Source organism: Taudactylus pleione, unplaced genomic scaffold (assembly GCF_031769625.1).
Source record: "Taudactylus pleione unplaced genomic scaffold, aTauple2 ptg000707l, whole genome shotgun sequence".
Lineage (NCBI taxonomy): Eukaryota > Metazoa > Chordata > Amphibia > Anura > Myobatrachidae > Taudactylus > Taudactylus pleione.
In genome coordinates this window covers 7682306-7703005 of record NW_028285109.1, presented here as the reverse complement: position 1 = coordinate 7703005, position 20700 = coordinate 7682306, and the positions used below count along the sequence as shown (strand labels likewise).

The 20700-nt window shown below is 42.1% G+C and overlaps 1 protein-coding gene across 4 annotated transcripts in view; it reads right to left on the bottom strand.

The window, feature by feature from the left end:
- Positions 1-7994: 7994 nt before the first annotated feature.
- NOVA1 (NOVA alternative splicing regulator 1) overlaps positions 7995-20700 on the bottom strand; it is a 109638-nt gene continuing 96932 nt past the window's right edge. For 3 of the 4 annotated variants that reach the window (XM_088456523.1, XM_088456525.1, XM_088456522.1), the window contains exons 3-5: positions 17530-17696; positions 15007-15078; positions 7995-11967 (exon numbers count right to left, since the gene is read on the bottom strand). In XM_088456523.1, the coding sequence (XP_088312649.1) occupies positions 10960-11967; positions 15007-15078; positions 17530-17696 (1247 nt within the window). In that variant the 3' untranslated portion in view covers positions 7995-10959. The remainder of the gene's footprint in view (positions 11968-15006; positions 15079-17529; positions 17697-20700) is intronic. The other variant, XM_088456524.1, reaches the window with a different exon arrangement.

The following is a 20700-nucleotide window of genomic DNA, read 5'->3' as shown; positions in this document are numbered from 1 at the left end:
TTACTAAGTTCTAAGTAATCTTATTATCCAATGGGATATATGATTTTGTTTTCCTACTGGGGTGTGCAGATGTATGTAATCCTGATTAGTTAGCAGTTTAGTTATACCTAGGACCATTAAACTTCAACTGAATTTTATCACCGTTTATAATACCACTCCCACATAAAAAAATACCAGTTTAGCATTTTTGTTGTATTGCTGGTTCCCTTGTACTTGTGTAAGAGCCACCATTAGCTTCTAAAATAGGTATGTTTAATATTTATTAATAAATGTCATTGGCCTCCTACCAGAATAACATTTGTGTATCTCCAAAATCTGTACACACGACTTGTAGTTTTATGGGAAAAAGGTTATAGAACACACAATTAACGAGTATCTGTTCATAATGATATTTGTGGTTATTGTAATGTCACCACTAACGTATATGGTTCAATGGTTCAACCCACCAACATGCAAGTCAGTAACATAAAATGTATATATTTATATCCTGATGAAAATGCAGTAGGCATTGGAACGTCAATTTAGTCTATCAAGCTGTGTTTGTGTGCATAGTCGTCCTGAGTGGCGCCGTATCCAGGTTCTACAAAGGGGGGCACCGGACGCACTTTGAGTTTTTACAGCACAGGAGTGCCGGCTATTGGAGCGTATATATATATATATATATATGTATATATATATATATATATATATATGTATATATGTTAGCACTGATTTTTAGGTCTAAATTATATGGACTTAAAAAAACAATACTTTATATCCAGTAGCCAATAAAAATAACATTTTTGCATGTTTGTGAATTTAACTCATGTCATTGTCGCTTTGGTGGCAGTGACCTGCCTCCTTTTGTCCCTTTAATTGTCAGCATAATTTATTATTAATAAACTTTCAATGTTTTTCTGTAAAAAAAATGCATATACATTTTGACACTACATAAATTAAAATACACATCTTCAAATTTCAAAAATGATTTCCCACTTTCCACATACTGAAACAATGATATAATCTTAACTTTATCTAAACACCAAGATATGTAATTTAGCTACAGTACTGGAAGCTGCCAAGTTTAGGGACACAGTCTCTGCTAACCTACTAAGTTTCATGTATGTTCCCCCTTAGTTAAGGAACACTGATACTGATGTAAACATCAACCTCAGACGTAACCGTTATTATTAAGAGACTCTTTTCTTCCAGGAATATCCTCTTCATTGGCAAATATCTAATGTTTGGATTTGTAACAGGATAGTACTCTGGAGGACATTTATGAAAACTGTATGAGTGTTAACCAAGCAAAAACAATGTTGTAATCAATGGAGCCAACATTTCAAAAATATTAGAGTTACTCCCAGAACTTAAAATTGGCATGCATAGATCTGGATTGTGGCAGCAAAAATATTGGGAGTGCTCAATTACCCCCGGCGCTGGCCCCTATGACTCTAATCCTTAGAAAATAAATTGTAAGGGGGAAATGTATCAAACTTCTAAAGAGGACAGGGGGAGAAATTGCCCATAGCAACCAGTTTCCAGCTATCATTTGTCAAGTACATTATATAAAATGATAGCTAGACGCTATGGGCAACTTCACCACCTGTCTTCTGTAAAAGGTTTGATACATCTCCCACCAATTGTCATATTTCTAGTTGAGGTTTGAAAGTGAAAGAAAACATTTGATTGGTTGTTATGGCTTAAACTCTTACACGTTTACTTGTGAGCCAGTTTTCGGAAATGTCCCCCATTCTACCATAGGAATTTCCCAGATCCAAATTGTATAATTCATTATTTTAAGTTCAATCTTGGTCACCCCTTCCATACACTGCAATCTGTCTCACAAGTGGGCTCAGACTTTGTAGCCAAATTACTTAAATTTACCCATTTTTAATGCTTTCACACTGTTTATTTTTTGTTTTCAAGTAGAAAAATATTTCTCATACATTCAAAGTGGTACACAAAAGAAAATGAGTGGGATAAATCTTTTTCTGTTTTTCTTCGTTATTTTTCGCTCGTATTTTCCGATAGCACCATATCGATACATTCTTTACGTAAACATCCTGAGCACTTTCTTAGAAAGCGAGACCAGAATATATTCATTGTCATATATTTTAAATATATATAAATATATAAAGAGAGAGGAAAAAAAAAAAGAGAGAGAATTTGGTGACTCTGTGTTAGCCACTGTGATGGGATGGAATATTTTAGAGTACATTGAGGAGAGTTGGGCATGGCAGGATTTAATAACTGTGTTCACAGATGTAATGATAAGACAGGTTTGTGGGAAGAGCAAAATAGGGTCTGTAACGCTTTCATTGTGATGAATCCATGCAACACAAGGTGTTGTACGCCCCCGGTTGACACTGAATGGGTTACCATATTATTAATGGGTAGGGCCACTGGAACTCACCTCATGCATCCCGAGATACATTGTATCATTGAGGGAGGCTCCGCTGACCCTAATAACCTTTGAGAAAACAAAATAAAGTAAAAAGACAAAATGTGTATGTGTTGACATTAAAATATGAGTTCAGCTCCCCCATGAATAGTGAATGAATGGAACAGTCTAAGAACTACGTTGACAGGTGGGAGGGAGAGTCTGTGAACTTGGCTGGATGGAGCATTTTGATTGGTTACAATTCTGTTGTATTGTTGCTTTAACTTTTATATTTTTTGGGCATGTGGGTACAGGGGATGGTAGAGCTTGTCTTACCAACCATGATCAGGACGGCTCCAGAATTAATCTCTGAACGACAATGTAGTGAAAGGAAGAGCGAGGGTGTGGAGAGGTTGTAGCAGAGTGAAGTGAAATGGGATCTAAGGGAAAGAGGATAGTGTAGGAATTTAGGTATCATTCTCACTTTTACAATGGTGGCTGACATTTGTGCAATGGGCCTAAAACACATTTTTTCACTTGTATCATACAAGTAACCACTGTCATGAAATCTGCAGCCTACTCTATGCTTATAAGTACTATGCACATTACACGTCTAATGAAGGCAGGATAATGCCCTGCCCAGGATTGAGGTAGCAATAGAACCTTGCTTTGAAACTGTGCCTCATAACTACATATGTACAACTCACAAGAAAGTTGCAACCTATTTCTCATTAACTTTAGAGAGCTAACCTGTTTGTAAACCTGATCTCTGAATAAAAGAATATAACAAATCTTTATTTTAAATAATGGGGTAGCTTTCAGTTATGGCATAAATACAAGTAAGATGCACTCCATTCAACAAAACCTCAGAAAGGATTAACATGTAACACGTTGGGACTGGTTTGGTCAGTGTCACGCTAACCATGGATGATCCTGACTCCATTAGGCTTTTCATTCTCTGTATATCCATTTCAGAATAATAGATTCCTTCATTTATACACATGCTCCAGCATTGATGGCCACTGACATTTGGGGGTATATTTACTAAGGTGCAGGTTTTTAGAAGTGGAGTTGTTGCCCATAGCAACCAATCAGATTCTATCATTTATCTAGCACCTTCCAGAAGATAATAGCTAGAATCTGGCTGGTTGCTATGGGCAAAATCTCCACTTCTACAAACCTGCACTTTAGTGAATACACCCCTTGGACTCATGGTTCTTATGGATATAAGGAAAACTAGAACCTATTGGAGTATAGTATTTGTGTGTGCTCTCAATGGACTGTCATGACTGGATGTTAGGAGGCTTTTGTTTCTATTCACTCCAAAGTTTCTCATTGACATTTCAAAATCCCTGAATACTATTTGAGACAAATGTGCATCCCTGGCATGGATGAAACAAGACTAACAGACCCTGTGGTCTTCAATGTGATGTTGTGGCTATTTTATTCTGCAGAATCTAGTTTACTGCTGGCCAACTTTAGCACAATGTGCAATGGGATCTCCAGCACTGAAGCAGTTAAGGTTGAGGAAGAGATTGTGCAGCACAGAACCCATTCAATCACAGCAAAGTAAATGAAATATTGATTGAAAGTGTCCCTGAAAAGAGAAAGCCATTAAGGAGGCACAGGAGTCGAGGCGTACTTCATCCTCTGAGTTCCCTCCCCCCCCACCTTCAACAAAGCATGAAAATTAAGTGTATTATTCCCGGGAGTAAGGATAATGCTTCTGCAAGCTAAACCCCTTGAGTCAGCTAGAGCTGACTTCCATGCAATTGTGATGACGATGGAAATGCCGAAGAATTATTTCAATTATTTTGATGGCTATGATTTGGTAACACTATATCTGCAACCCTTAAAAATTGGCATAGGTACCAGAACTCCTTAATGGCTTCTATGTACCGTTCACTTAAAATAATTTTGGACACTATGAATGTGAACTTAGTGTCCTAGTAGTATTCCCTGAGAGTAAGCACAATAATGGTGTTTATTACAGTATTGCACTGAAGAGACAAGGAATGTGCCTAGAATATAATAAACACTTCACTTTTTGCTATAAGAAGCTCTGTTACATAATTGCTATGCTCTAACATAGTAACTACTTTGAGCTGCGTATATACCATCTCCGTGCCTAAATGCCCCAGACATGACTGGAAGCATCATCTGCTGTTAGACATCTGTGTCGATATCATAGCTAGCTGCAATGTACAGCAATAGATAACTAGTGGGGCACATGTTATCTACAATAAAACCTTTCTGACTCAATTAAAAGTCTCTGTGTTAATTCATCTGAAGCCCTGAATCCCCATTCTGCCCTTGATTGCTAGTTTATTAAATGTTACTTTTCCTTGCTACCGCTGAATAGACGGTCAGGCTATATTTACAGTCTGTGCTGCCCCAAGCTTATTGTGAATGAATAAACTGTAAATGAGTATTTGTGGATCACACACAACTGGTATGAGCAATTTCCGCTATAGTTTTGAATGGATAAATTGGCAGTTGGCATGTACCAACTAAGGGGGAAAAATACAAGAAAAGCATCAAGATTCCTTTCATCTGATGTTCCCTGATTAATGCAACCCTAAGCAAGTCTTTGCTTAGGGCTGTTTGGCAAGTGCGGTGTTGGATGCAACCTATTGGCAACCTCTCTGTAATAGGTTAAATGGTGGCAGTCATTTTTCTTCCTTTGTTAGGGGCTTATATACAGTACTAAATGGCGCTTTTACAAAACACTGTTTTGCAGTTTTGCCGCAGGATTTAAAGCGGCAATATTTTTAAAGGCAATATGTGCCATTTAGTAAATCAACTCCCATATGATAATTTTTTGCACAGACAGGGAAAATTAATTATTCTGTGATTGCATTGCTTTCATTTTTTTGTAGCAAAGTGCACACATAAGTAAGTTCCCCTGCTTACACTACACTGTGCTTGAACTGGAATTGAAGTAGAAACGGCTGCTGACTATGCCGTTAATGACTTCTTTGATACATTTTATCCAAAATAACATTATTTATCATCTTCCCTTACAATGAACTCGGCTGCAATTGTGACAGTTAATTAATACAGAGCAGATGAAGTACAAGGTGCATTCTCTTTGTAGTGTGTGTGGTAGCATTTGTCTAGTATCATGCAATGAGTAGTGGTTAATCCTATTAGAGCACATACTTTAAGGTGTGATTCTTCTATAAAAAAGACTTTTCAGTCCTATTCCGGCCTCAATGTCCTATTTTTCTTAACTAAGTCAAATCTTTTCATCTCTCGGTGCCTCTGACATTAAACATTATAAACTGCTTAAGCATTGTGTATCACAGTATAATTGCAGTCTTTCAAACACTGCAAGTACTATATAATATCAATACAACGTGAAACACAGCCAAAGCAAACCAACACTAGGCCCTTCTAAACTGCAGGAGCTTGTAACTGAGGTCCTCTGTTATCAGATAAGAGGTTGGAGTTGCTGAATGCATTTATTCCATGTCAATCATGGTCTGAAATCACCATTAGCATTTAAATTCCCCTGCTTTGCAAAGGATGAATTGAGCATTCCAGGGAACAGCTGAGCAGGCTGGCAGGGTCCCTGTATCCATGGCAATTCCGAGCCAGTCCCAATGGTCTATGTATGGGAGCTCATGCTTGGACATAATTAGATTGTGTCAAGGCATAATTGAGTGACTGGTTTACACCACAACTGTGAGCTACAGAACAGCAAAAACTGAACTACAGGGGTGGAGAATAAGTAATAGGGACTCATAGGAAGTTACTGTGACTTTTCTTTATGTTTTGGAATCACCAATTAAGGCCCTACAGCATGGCAACTCCCCACTGGATTTTATAAGTCTGACCCAAGATTATTTTTTCAGCACACTGAGCTATGAAAGGCTTGTTCAAAACAATATAGCAGCAACTCCTTATTAATGAAATGGTCTGCTCACATCTATATACTCAAATTCAAGTGCAACTGCTTTAAGATCTCAAAACGTGAAAGGATTCTTTATCACTTGACAGTATGTGAAAGGGGGACAGTGCTGCTTTGAATCCCTTCCTTGTACTACAGTGCTGAGGGATGAAGGGGTAAGACTGTACAGGAGGTGCTGAGTGCAGGAGAATCTATGAGTGAAGCTGAGTTAATGGTGATGCTGTAAAGAAGCACATTGTCAAGACATGAATGGGTCGGCATTCTTTTACAAGACAAAAGCAGCTTCCTGTGTTGTTCTCCGCTTCAAGACGTGCTGCTGGTTATGATTCGAAATGACAGGCAAAGAAATCTTTCTTTGTGTACCACCCCCCTTGTGGTGAAGTTACAATCGTGGTTCCTTCTGTCAGATTTTCTAGACTGAGGAAGGAAATGGATCCATTGAAAACACCCATGAGCTATACATAACAAAAAAATGGACATTAAACCCTCTCACTGCAGAAGAGGGGCTACAATGAAATGCCGCGGACACCCTCCTGCGTCAGAGATTAACGTACTGTTGACATGTTGCACACCTTTTACAATGATGAGAAGGCACCTAAACAATACCAGACAGCTGCTTTGGGATAACCATCTCTGAAATTTATCATGTCACCAGTTATTAACTACGTCTTGGTGGCAATGAATCGGTTACTGGATTTATGTAACAGGCTGTAATGACCTTACAGAGAGCAGTACAAGTTGCAGCTTCTCTATTAGTGAAAAGCCATTATAAATGGCTGGATGTGGTATTTTTTTTGTAGCTATATCCAGGACTGAAGAGACATGTAAGCCAGTTTGGCAGAGAAGGCGGCAACAGGTCTTCATAATAAATTAAATTCACCTAATAGTCTAGTATGAGGTATTTGTCTTATTTTGTAAGTCTGTTATTGTGAAAGAAAAGTGCCTTGTTGCCAGGTATGGTAACAACATGTTAACAGTGATGGCTATAGGAGAATCCATGTAACAGGCTGGAAGGACGCCCATCTCTTGCCACACACAGCCTGGACCAGAGGGTGCAGAGTTCTTACACTGTGAATGGAATGTATGATTCCCATAGATTGTTGGAATAGAAAGATATGACAAAGGGTCTGAAAACATTTTCCCCCAAGACTCATATAAACATGTCCCTCAGGAGCCACCTATCTGCTTCTCACAGCCCTTGGTCTCCTAAAGTCTGAAGCAGCTTTTCCTATTGTGTGATCAAATTGCTCTGTTGCCTTTTATTGTAAAATGAATATGCTGCAATGTGCAATGGGTGCTGTGAGCTCTGCTAGCTTCAGAGGCTTTTCTCTGTAGAGAATATAAAATGACGATATAGAGGCAAGTATCCACCCTTGTCGGTTGTATGTTGTGTCCTGCCACTGCCCTCCGTCCACACAGTTAACCAGAAGCAGAGCATTTTAGTGCTGGCTGCCACTTACAACACGCCATAAAGAGCTGACGGCTGTAATCAAGGTAGCATCCGGTGAGTGTAGCAAATCTCTCTAATGCAGCATGTTCATTTTAAGGAGAAGATCTGAGCATGAAAAGCTGATGACCTGGAGCTCTGTGTTGGTGCACCTGCTAACACCAGGACAGTGGGGAAAATAAATCTGATAGGTATTATTCACTGTTAATGTATTATAAATGAATTGAAACTAGTGACATGCAAGGAAAATAATGAGACGGGAGACAGTGATGGTACATGATGAACAAAGCACATTTATAATGATATGAGTAAATATATTCGCATCATCGGCTAACCACTAGTTACACTGTATTGTCATAAAAACTTACAGAGCTACAGAGACTATTAACGATAAATAACCATTACCAATTAAAACACAGTTGTACGACAGCTTTGCTCTTTCCATTTTAAAAACAAGCAATATCATTCCTTTTTTTTGTTTAATATATATCAGTTTTCTCTTTTTGAAAATGTTTTTTTTTCTGTAATCAAAGAGAAAGTGAAAATGGAAGGAAAGAAAGAAGAAAGGAAAAAGAAAGAAATTGACTTGATCATCAGATTGGAATGGCTGGATTCCCCCCAAACTTGAGGAGCCTGCAACACGTCATGTGGCTTTTGCGCAACAGTGCGTCGCAGGCCTCTCGAAAATTGGGGGAGAGCTAATAACAGTGAACAGAAACTGCACAGGAGTAAGGCAGGAAGGTTGTGGGTAAAGGAACTGACGGGAAGGATGTTTTAAATCAATACTCCATAATTATATTATATAACATGGTGATGAAGGTATTATATATATATATTTGTTTTTTCAATGAACGAAAAAAAAAAAAGTAAAAAAAAAAAAAAGATCACAGTTCAGAAAGAGAGATGCTGGACGAGAAGCCAGACGAGAGGACATCACAATCATTGTTCAGTTATCGGTTGCACAGGAGGAGCAGCGGAAAATGTCACTGAGTTGGTTATGATGGACGTTATCAATGGATTGAAGTTGAGATGGAAGGAAAACTGTTGTTTGGGAATTTCTCAGCCTGATGATCCAGAGGTAGCCAGCATTTTAGTTTTTTTTTGTTTTTTTTAGTATTATTATTTACTATTTTAATTACTTTCTTGTCCATTGATTTTTATTTTTATTTTTTTTGTTTTATTTTTTTACGACTGCATGCATAGCATGAGAAGATGCTGGGTTTATGAACAGCCACATTTTCAGTGGCTTGAGGTGGCCCAAATGCAGAGGTTAACATAATGATCTGGCTAGTTGGCACTCAGAAACATGGAGGAGGTGACAAGTTGGAGAACAAAAAGGCTTATTCTAAAAATAAAAATAATAAAATGGCCCTTGGAGGAACCTGCGCTGCGACAGGTAGACACACGCCGGAAATGAACACTACCTCAGCTAAACGAGCATGCAGGGAAGTACTGACTGAAGCCGACATAAAGATGCCCCACGGAAAAAGAACATGCAGGTAAACGACTATCGGAGCCTGCGGTGGCTGACTGAGCCTTGCCCCAGGGAGATCAAAACAGCTAAAAATCACATATACTCTTCACAGTAAAATCTACATTGACAACACTAAGAGATTGCTAGTGTTAAAATTATACACAATCAGAAGCGTTTTAAAAGGCAACGCCCTCACTAAGTCGTTGCAGATAATGAAACCTCATCAGCTAACAGTTGGCACTTTCATTTGTTGTGTGCGTGCATGATTTGGCTCAGAAAATGTCCAATTCACACACAGCACAGCACTAAGTCTAAAAAGGGAGGGTGTTAATGGATCAACTGGTGCATGGCTGGCCAGGCACTGAGGGGTCTAGTTAAAACCCCAGTACTACGAACCCCAAATAAAAGCCATTAACATTAATTAAAAGCAATAACTAACGGTTTTGGTTATATCTTACGTTTGGAGTAAAATCAAAGCTAGAGGTTGTTTGACACAGAGGAATGCCTTTTCCGAATAACAATTTAGCTGCCACAGGCCCGCACAATAGCAATGAATAGGTTAATTAGAACTGCCATTGTGAAATGTTGCTGAACGTGTGACATCGGTTGTCTCTCCAGAGTACGATTGGAAACAAGGTCATCTAGGGTAGGAAAAAAGCATGGGTGATTAATAAAGCAATTAAAACAAGATGGGGTGAGAGACTGGGGATTTAAAGGATTTCAGCATGAAGGGGCAGGAGGGGAAACCCAATGAAGGAAGAAAACAGACACAGCTCTTGTAAAACCGAACTTCACCCGTCAGAAGAGGTAAATCTGATGGGATCCATGAGCCATTAATGATAGAAATGTAGCCTGGCCAGCCGGAGTATTCACCGTCATACAGGTTGTTATGAAGACACTGATCTGTAAACTTACCAAAAAAGGTTATTTTTTTTTCCACAGTTTTAACCATTTTTAATATATATTTTACAGTGCTTTTTTTGCAACTATATTGCTTTTAGATAATATATATATATATCTTTTTTGTTTTAATTTAAAACTATTTTTTTTTCTTTTTTTATTCCAAAACATTGTTTCCCTCATACGCTGCCACCCCAGGGCAGGACGCATGAGTGAAGTTGGACAGTGCTTTTGATTTTCCTTACTCCCTTTAGTTTTATAGGTAACTTACCCACCCAAACCCCCTGCTGTTTTCCAGCAAAACAGTAGTTCAGTTACAGCGTCACTTAGGACTAATACTGATTACTGTGCGGTTCTGAGGGGACCAGCAGCACCTATTCTGCAGTGCATAACTGGGCACGTCAGTCCTCACAGAGTTTAAAACCTATGCGTCACTTCATGTTTACATTCAGTTCATTTTCGACTACAACAATGCTGGTAAAATGGCAGGCTTCAAAAACTTTTACTTTTTGACGCGTAAACAATAAAACCTCAACGAGAGAGAGATAACCTGTCAAAATCCTTCAAATTAAAAAACTAAAATAATAAAAAGAACACAAAAAAAATTCCCTCTCTAAAACATCCGCAGAACATGTATTATTTACAGATGCGCTTTGTCAACACTGTTGCGTTCATTTGCATAATTATATATTAATAACCCGACGCGCACTTCCCCTGCCTATAACAAAACAGAAAAAAAATTCTAATAAAAAATAAAATATAAATCGCTCCTGCAAAATACAGTACATCCATGAAAAGAAGAAGGGGTAAGGGGGGACAATTAAGTTAACATCCAGGGAAGGGAAGAAGGACAGGGAGGGCTTTTAACCCACTTTTTGTGGGTTGGCCGCTCGGACACCTTGCTCATAAGTGACTCGTTGCGTGATTAGATATTGGGCAGCTTGCGTGGCGGCTGGTGTGCCTGTTATGGTTACCTTACGGTTTCTGGTGCCGGGGACAAACTCCCCTTTTTTGGAGATCTGTATCCTGGCGCCAGTCAACTCCTGGTATTCCACCAATGTCTTGCCACCTTTGCCAAGAATGGCACCTACCAGGTTTTCTGGCACAGCAATTTCTACTACGTCCTTGGAGCCGTCCGTTGACTTCTCAGTGCCCAAAATGGCACTAGCAGCTAGAGGGGATGCTGCCCCAAAATATCCATTGGTAGCTGCGGTGGCAGCAGCTAAGCTGCCTAGTGCAAACGTTCCAGCCGCTGCCCCTGCAGTGCCACCACCTCCAGTTGCTTCGCTGGCATAAGTAGCCAGCAAGTTAGCTGCTGCAGCTGCAGCTGGGTTAGCGCTTGCAGCAGCGGCTGCTAGTGCTCCAGTGGCTGCTGCTTGACTCAGTCCCAACCCTAGAGTATTGAGGTTGTAGCCATAACTGGCGAGGGTGTTAAGAGCTGATGTAATAGCGACCAAATCATTGCCGGTAAAACCGGAGAGGACAGCAGGGAAGGCTGCCACCCCGGCAAGATTGGCATGTCCCAGAAGCCCTGCTGCAGCAGCAGCGGTAGGCAGAACTTCAGCAGTGTTGGCATAAGGGGATCCTGTGGGATTGGAGTTAGCTACAGGTCCTGTGACATTGGCATAGCTGATGTTCAAACAGCTACCACTCTGTGGGTCTTCTTGGATCTTCTGCACTATCAGCTCTACTGCTTTACGGTTTTGCTCTGGCTCCCCACTTACAGTCACCACTCGTTCCTGTAGATTAATGCCATCTGGTTTCTGGGAAAGTTGCACCCAAGCACCAGATTGTTCCATTACTGCCTTCACAGTGGCACCTCCCTTCCCGATGATCAGTCCTGCAGTGCTGTTGGGGACGATGATCTTCACCTGAGGTTAGAAAAACATGAAGAAGAAGCCAAGGGAAAAAGAAAGACAGGTGGAAATCACATGAATTATAAATCAAGAATGGGACTCAATGTGTTTATCTTTGATGGGGGACAATATCTAAGCATGTATATCATTACAGGCAATACTGATACCTATTGTACTAGTAAATATTGTTACAAGCCGTCATTTAAGATTAGAGGTTGAAAATCTGAGTCCTTCCAGCTCCTGTGGAACAAGAAACACAGCTTGCTGAGACTTGTAGTTCTACAGCAGCAGGATAGCCTGCCAATCTGATTTTTGATGCGTCTTTCATAACGTGACCAAAACTAATCTTTAAAATAATAGTATTGCTATATATTGTATGTTATTAATCTCAGTAACTTTACACATACATTGTTCTTATTCTACTTTTGACAATGTTTCATGGCTAAAACCTAAAATCTGTGTCGCAGTGTGGCTTGAAAAATAAGAAAGACAAGGTATCCAGATAATCTTTCATTTCTCATATTGTGCTGTGCTGCAATGGGGAAAGATGTACATTAAAGGAAAGGGTTAAATGCAGAGCACTACCCTGGTGGGAAGCAAAAGGCAGCAAGAACTGCTCCTGAAAGGCGCTGCAGGCAGGAGAACGCCCGTAAATTCCGAAATCGCTGGCAGGACCAAAGAGCGCAGAGTGTAATTGACTGTAATGAAACATAGTAATTTAATGATTGATCTAATTAGCTCTGCCTGGTTATCAGTTGTGACCTCTGCATGAGGTGGGTGCTACAAGAGAGCTTTTACTGAATGGAGTGCTTGTAACCAAACTGGAGACCCTACAGTATTGGGTGCTGGATATTGGGCATCATTCTGAGCTGGCCTTAAAAAATTGGGTACTATTACATAAAATGACTGTATTTGAAGTGTTATCTACACCTCTACCAGTGTAGGGGTGACGTCACTATCTTGCTCCTCCCTAAAGCTGCCCTCACATACAAGGATATGGACAGGCAGTTTGGTTATCATATCTAAAATGTAACCAAATTAGACAGCCTGGAACCCTGATTGACTGACTGCACCAACTGGGTCCAATGATCTGGTTTGAGCTACTGGATCTATGGAGCTTAGTCATTCGCATCTGGTCATATGTGGGAAACTGTACAATGGATTGCTGAATCTGCTGGTTTTAAACCATATGTGACTTTGTCCTAATAGATAAAATGTTATTGAATAACTCTTTTCTATTTATCTGTCTCAACTTTGAAAATATTCAAAAATAACAAGTTGCAATTAATCTAATATAAATAAACAAAACTTGATAAAAGCAAAATATCCTACTTATATGCAAAAGATAATGAAATTAATGGATCACAACAAAGATGGTAGTTCTGGTGTGTATAACGAATTCATAATCACTTAACTGGGGACAAACTAATGCCCTTACATTTAAACCATTCTCTGTTCTAATCTACTACTCAAAGAGGGGCTACAAGTTGCATTCCATTATCCTTATTCTGACTTCCCCCATATAGCTATTCATAGGAGTGTTTCTAGATTATTTCTAGAATACATTATTTCCGAGGTTATATGTCAGACGTGCGAACAATGAGCTACAACAGCAATGATACTACGTCATTACTGACACTGCACTGATGGGGTTCAGCGGGTTGCTCATGTAACTCATCTTTACTGGCTGATTTGCTGACAGTGCGCCAAATGTAATAGCCTGCGAGTGGCAGCAAGAGCTGAGATTTCTTCAATTCAGCCGTGACATTGACAGATGTAATTTTTTTAATCAATCCTGGCACTAGCCGCAACTCCAAGGCTATTAGATTGGCCCATTGTCTCCACATCTGAGCTGAAGCTATGTACTCTTGTGGCCATAAATCCGATTGCTCAGATTACATTGGACAGAAGGCCTGATTCAGCAAGGAGCGCACGGATGCAGCTGCATGCAATCGGCCGATTGTTGCGTGCTGCGTATGCATGAACTAGCTACTGCGATGGGAGCTGCGTTTGCAGAGGCTATGCAGACCCAGAGCACAGTGATTGACAGGGAGTGCCGTTTGTGGGGGGTGGTCGGGCAAACGCAGGAAGTGCCTGTGTGTTTGGATGGCATTTTAGGGGCGTGCATATTTAAGCAACGGACGAAGCATGAGGTCTAGTTGCACGCAGGAAGTGGCAGAAATCCTGCGTGAAGTCAGGTTAACCACTATTATGCTAATGTGTTCGATGGTTCTCCATGTTACCGAAGTTTCCACTGTCTTGCGTGGTATAACAGGACGCACGTTAAAGGAAGTGGGTGGTATTATGTGGTATATGGGAGTAAGCTTGTTCTGCGTGAGTATGCATTCATTAGCATATACTCGCAGCGGACGGGTGCGTGCGTCTGCATCCGTGTGTCCCTTGCTGAATCAGGCCCAGAGTGCACGGGACTTTTCCATGTGTGCTGGCTCTATGTTTTCCACTGTATTTGAATATGCACTAGTTCTACCACAGATCACAGTTAATGAGCACCAAGACTAAGGGGTCTATGTACTAAGCCTTGCAGAGAGATAAAGAGGAGATGGATAAAGTACCAACCAATCAGCTCCTGTCACTTTAAAGGCTGCGTTTGAAAAATAACCATTAGGCGCTGATTGGTTGGTACTTTATCTCCATTCATTTTATCTCTCTCCAAGACTTAGTACATAGACCACTAAAATACAATATTTGGAAAATAATAACAAAACATAAGTAAGGTGCTCAGCATCAAAAGGCCAATTTACTGCCAGTGCCGACACTAATCCCTAGGGATGCCCAGCTAGCTCTCTCTTGTGCAGGTATGAAATAGACATTGCAATTAACTCATTAGGTGCTTCATCTGAGATTTTGCCAGTTTTGTTACTTGTAAATGAAATGCTAACTTACTATTTATATCCCATGTGTATTACAATCTGATGTAAAATGTAATTTGGCTATCTGTATGGTGCTGTCCCCTCCTCCATGATGATGAGTCCTGGTGGATGGTGCTGCCCTACTCTAAGTGAGTAACATGGTATATGGAGAATGGTACTGTACCTGGCTGGCTCTGGAGATGGTCATGGGGTCGGATGGAGAGGACTTGGTGGCTGGTGGTAATGATGACAATGTCTGCAGAACAAAGCAGGGTCAGAAGCAGAATTCAGTCAGCTCTAGAAATAATTTTTACCCCTTCACTGCCAGTGTCAGCCTGTAGAGCAGCAATGTGACACGGTTCTGGCTGGCAATGAAGGAGTTAAACCAAAAAGTAGGGGGGAGGAAAATAAAAAAAAGGTACAAAAAAAAAGCATTCCCAGGAAGAGCAAGAGTGGAGAGGAGGATGGATGAGATTGGTTTAGTGATAGAAAAGAAAGCAATTTCAGCAGGAAAGTTAAATAAAAGGAAAATAAAAAGGTCCCATCATACAGAAGTCAAAGCAACGCAGTTTCAGTCTACTATAAGTGATCAGCATTGTCTTTCTCTAATAACAAAGACGCTCATCCAGCACTGATAGTTGGCACAATATTGTGTGAGAAGAGGGTGGGGGGTTAACACGGAGACTTGGGTCACTAGGAATAACCATGCCATACATCCTAACTGCATACACACAATAGGGGACACTGGGCCTGATTCAGAGGCTATTGCACAGTGGCTGCGTCTTTGGAGCTACTGTGATATAGTATACTAATGCACAGAAGGCGTCTTTTGTAAATAGATGCCTCCAGCCGGCTTCCGTAATCGGCAGCTGCATCTGGGGAACATTCAGGCTACTCAGCATGGCCGGTGGTTACACACAGCTGAAGCCAGTGAAGCTGCGAACAAGGATGCAGCCACTAGCTTCAGAACGCCAAGAAAACGGGGCCACCGCGATACCGTATTCTGGGGCGTTGCCCGACACCTCCCCCACTTCGCCCCCAAACGGCACCCGGGCAGTGTGGGCGAGCTCGCAGATGGAGATCTGCATATGCACCGATCTTCAGACATCAGAGTTGCAAGAAAACTATGGAATTAGCATACAGCTCTGAATCAGGCCCAATAATGCTGACATCTATGATAAGAGATTGGAAAAGTGGTTAAGTCAATGCAAATTATAGCTGCAGGGACCATATTTAAAAAAATAGGAGCAAGTAAGCGTAAGATTATCAGGAAAGTCATTTTGAACTGGACAAACATGCACTGGAAAAAGTTTTGTTGCTCACTGCAGATCTGTTGTTGTCACTATGAAACCATGCTGCATTCATTTGCATTTCTAGTGCAGACAGGAATATTATAGCCTAGTTCTATCAGGCTGATGTAACAAGCATGTGCCAGCTTTATGTTATAGTGATGTCTGCTGGGTGCGACTACACAGCTATGAGCTGTCTACAGGTCAATCACTTTGACAGATTTTAGCTAGCTGCAACAGAAAGCGCCATACCCTGAGCAGCTAAGACTGTTTGGGGTAAATATGTTGCAAACATTATTTGAGGTTCTTTTTTTAAATGTGTGTTTTCATTTAAATAAGCTGGGTCCTCTTTCTTTACTAAGATTGCAGAATAGCTGGTAAATAGCCACATTCACATATGCTATCCTCACACCGAGAAATACAATTTCTTCATATGGGGGCATCCATTTCAGTCACTAATACCCCTTTCAGACTTAAGATCCAGGAAATTCCAGGGCCCATCGACCCGGCAAATTCCCGGGTCTCAGCCCGACCCTGGTAAAGAGCAGGGTCGTGGACCTGGGACTTCGACCTGGATTGTATCTTTTTACACATACAGTAGCAATATCTTGGAGCGATGTGTGTTCTATGGGCCTGATTCAGACCCGCTCGCAAGCGCAAGCGGGTCGATGGTGGCCCAGTGCGCACGAGCCCTGGAGAGAGCGCAAAAAGCACTCGCTCCGTCGCTCACTACAAAAGGGGTGGCTGTCGATGTTGATCGACAGCTCGCCCTGTTTTGTAGGCGTGGCCGGGGGTGGCTTCACAAACGGAGGCGTTCCCAAGCGAACGCCTGCCGTTTTTGGGCAGCCCCATTGACATCACCAATGATGTCAGTGAGAGAGCTTCCGGTTCTATTAGAGCCAGAAGCTCTCTGGGGCTTGCGGCCACGAGACCCTACCACAAGGGTATCGTTGCAAGCCCGATGGTCGCAATGGTCTTGACCATCGCGACCATCATCCTGGCCGCTCGCAATAGCTGTGGGTGGTCACCCACAGCTATGCGAGCAGCCAGGAGGTCGCAACTAAAAAAACCAGCGCCCGCCCTGATTCAGAGCGAGCGCTCGCTTTTTGCGAGCACCTCTGAATCAAGCCCTATGTGTGAAAGGGGTATCAGTGACATCAATCTGCCAAGGTTAGTAGTTATGACTTAATTAAAGGGTAAACAAGCTTTATTGAAAGTACCTTCAATATAGACATACACATATGTGTATGAATGACCTGCCTTAAGAGGGTCTGTCATATTTTATATTTTAAGAGAATAAACATAGTTTCCTTTTTCGATCGATTAATTTAAATACAAAAATACACTGCTATGCTATGTATGAGACCAGTGACAATAACAATTGAAATAGATCTCTGTGGGATCTCAAAGATACATACTTGTTTGATACGGTCAGGATTGACTGTTGTCTGCGGCTGCAGGATGCTGACCGGTTCCGTCTTGGCCACATTTTGTGGCATTTCTCGAATCTTCTCTGCAATAAACCCATGGACTGCATTTAGGGCTTCTACAGTGCCCTGGATCAGACAGACCCGCTCTGTTGTACCTGTAATGAAAGTTGGTGTTATTAATGTTACTCTTGTTTCGCAATCTTGAGAGGAGCAGTAGAAACATATCAACAATTCAGTAAAAGTGATACCTGTAGATCCCAATGTACTGCAAACACAAATACTTTCTGTCTATGATATTTACACAGACATTTATTAAGTGAGCATGAGAAAAGTTAATCTGCATTTGTTTATATGCCATTACCATGCCTTTACTGGATGTATTATAACTTTTCACCTAGCGGTACAGTAATGTAGGTGATTACATTACATGGCGCATTACATTTCTCTAGACTCATAGTAAAGAACTAAACCTGTGCGAGTGAGCTGCCAGGTCCCGTGAAACTCTGCTAGTGTCGGGGGTCTTTTTTGCCAAAAATGCGTCTTAGTCGCAATGTGATGCGACTAGGACACACCAGGAGACTGTGCTGAGTAAGCTGATACGTGACACTTGTATATCTGTGTGTGATTGAGTCTATTTACTAAGCACAATGGAACTTGGCGTGGAAAAACAAGAGATATGGTAAGAACTTACCTTTGTTATCTCTGTTTCTACGAAGTCCATAGGGTCCACAGGGTTGACCTTGGGGTATAGGTTGGGAACCAAATCCGGGCACCACGCAGTTAAAGCTTTTAGCTCCCAGGATGAACTTGGGTCCACTCTCCCTATAACCCCACCCCCAGCCAGAGGCACCTCAGTTTGTAAGTAGCCAAAGGCCGGAGGAGGAGAGAAAAAGAGAGAAAACTGGAACACTCGATAATCATACTCACAGAAATGGGAGACGGAAAACCGGTGACCAGTCACACAGCCCATTTGAAGCCAGGTGCGTCAGGGCGGGCGCCCTGTGGACCCTATGGACTTCGTAGAAACAGAGATAACAAAGGTAAGTTCTTACCATATCTCTTGTTTTCTACTTCAGGGTCCATAGGGGGTCCACAGGGTTGACCTTGGGGATGTCCCAAAGCAGTTCAACCAAGGGAGGGGACGCTCCTGTGCTGAGAGGAGAATCCGCCGCCAAAAAGGAAGCATCCTGAGAGGCAAAGGAAAACAATGCCTAGAACCTTAAAAAGGTGTGGACAGAAGACCACGTGGCCACCTAGCAAGGCAAAACAGCCAAGGCGCCACAGCGAGCCACCCACGAGGGTTACATGGCCCGAGAAAAAACAAGCAGCAACAACAGAAAGGCCTACCCATGGGTAGGCCCCTGAAGAAGACATACGAGGCCGTCCAGCCAACATATGGCCATAGGCCGGCCATCCTTTCCTGTTAAAACCAGAAATCTCAGACCACCAATAAGGAGTCCGATTTCCGTCAGGAACTTGAATGGATCACATAAATCCACAGAGGCCGGACCACAGTCAATGAGGCCACACCAGCCGAGAGGACTGGGGACTGAATGGCCGCACCATAAGTTCCAGAATAATATGGAACCTGAAAATCACTAAGAAGAAACACAGGGTGAGAGCAACTCACACCCTGACAAGATGCCCTCCAGAAGAGGGAGCCACATGAGAACGCTCCCAATTCCGACACTCACCTGGTTGATATAAACTCCCTGATAGAAAGAGAGAAAGCCAAAGCAATAGACCATGTAATGGCTATCACAACCAGCGGTTCCATTAACTTTCCCCGGAGTTAACGAAGAACCACTACTAACTCCCAAGGAGTCCCTAGGGAGGACAAATGGAGGCATAATCCAGAAAACACTCCAAAGGATGAACTGGATATCAGAGCGGAGCAATGCCATATCCTAATCATACTGACAGTGTAGAGATCTGCAGGAAGGAAGGCCAGGCCGAGGGTGAAACCCAAGCCAGCCGGAAGGAATGCCAGAATATCTGGAAATCCTGGACACCAGAGGATCGTATCGATAGGTATAATACCATAAGAATTATGGCTGCCACAGTTTGTGGTAGGTCCCAGCAAAAGCTGATCCATGTGCTCTAATCATTCCAACGATGACAAAGCCAGGGAAGCCGTAAGACCACTGTAGGGACGTAGTCAAAGACAAACGACCCAGGTCCAAGGCAAACCCCAGGACCCTGAGACAACAGGTCCGGGCAGTGAAGCATCAGGAATGGAGTATCGATGGAGAGACTCCGAAAAACCAAGTACCCCTGACATCTGGGGCAATCAGGAGCCACCAGCAGGAAAGCATCTCTGTCTCGATTGAAACACTTCCCTCGAGGAAGAATGGAGACTGGAGAACACAGGTACGCAAATTGGAAGAACCACTTCACCGACAAAGAGTCACTGAAGGTTGCTTCAGAATCCCCAGAGTTGGACTGTAACACCATAGTGTGATAGAGTCAGAAGGCCATGAGTGTCACCTCAGGAGGGCCCCCCCCCCTGCTCACCAGGAGATGAAACCTCTCTTGGGGAAGAGACTAGTCCCCGGGATGCACGTCGTGACGGCTGAGGACTCCCGCTTCCCAATGGAGAGCACCTGAAATGAACACTGTCGAGATGGTCGGGAGGAGACCCTCAGACAATGTCCGAATGTATGAAATACCTGACATTGCCACCCAACGAACAGTATTGCTAAAAAGGAAGCCACTGTTCTGACCCTGTCGGACTGAACTTTTTCAGGTTCACCGGGAAACAAGGGCTATGCCAGAGTGAAGGCCCAAGACAGGCTAAAGTTCCAACAAGTTAATTGACAGGGTGGAATTGACAGACATCCAATTGCACTGAAATGGATGCGAACCAGACACTGTCCTTAGCAAAGAATACCCTGGACGAGATGGTCATAGTCACCCGAAAAGGGACCGACTTGCCTCCGGGGAGAGCAGCAGCGTTTGAACAGTGATCAGACAGAAAAAACTTGTTCCATCTGGAGATAAGCCAATTATGGAAAGGCCTGGAATGGAACTAAGCCCACTCCACCCTTCCAAAGGCAGACACTGAATAGTGGACCATGCATCCCAGAGTGCAAAGACATATGTCGACTGCGCAGATATCCATGTACTCCTAATGGAAGAGTGGAGATGCTGTCTTACGCC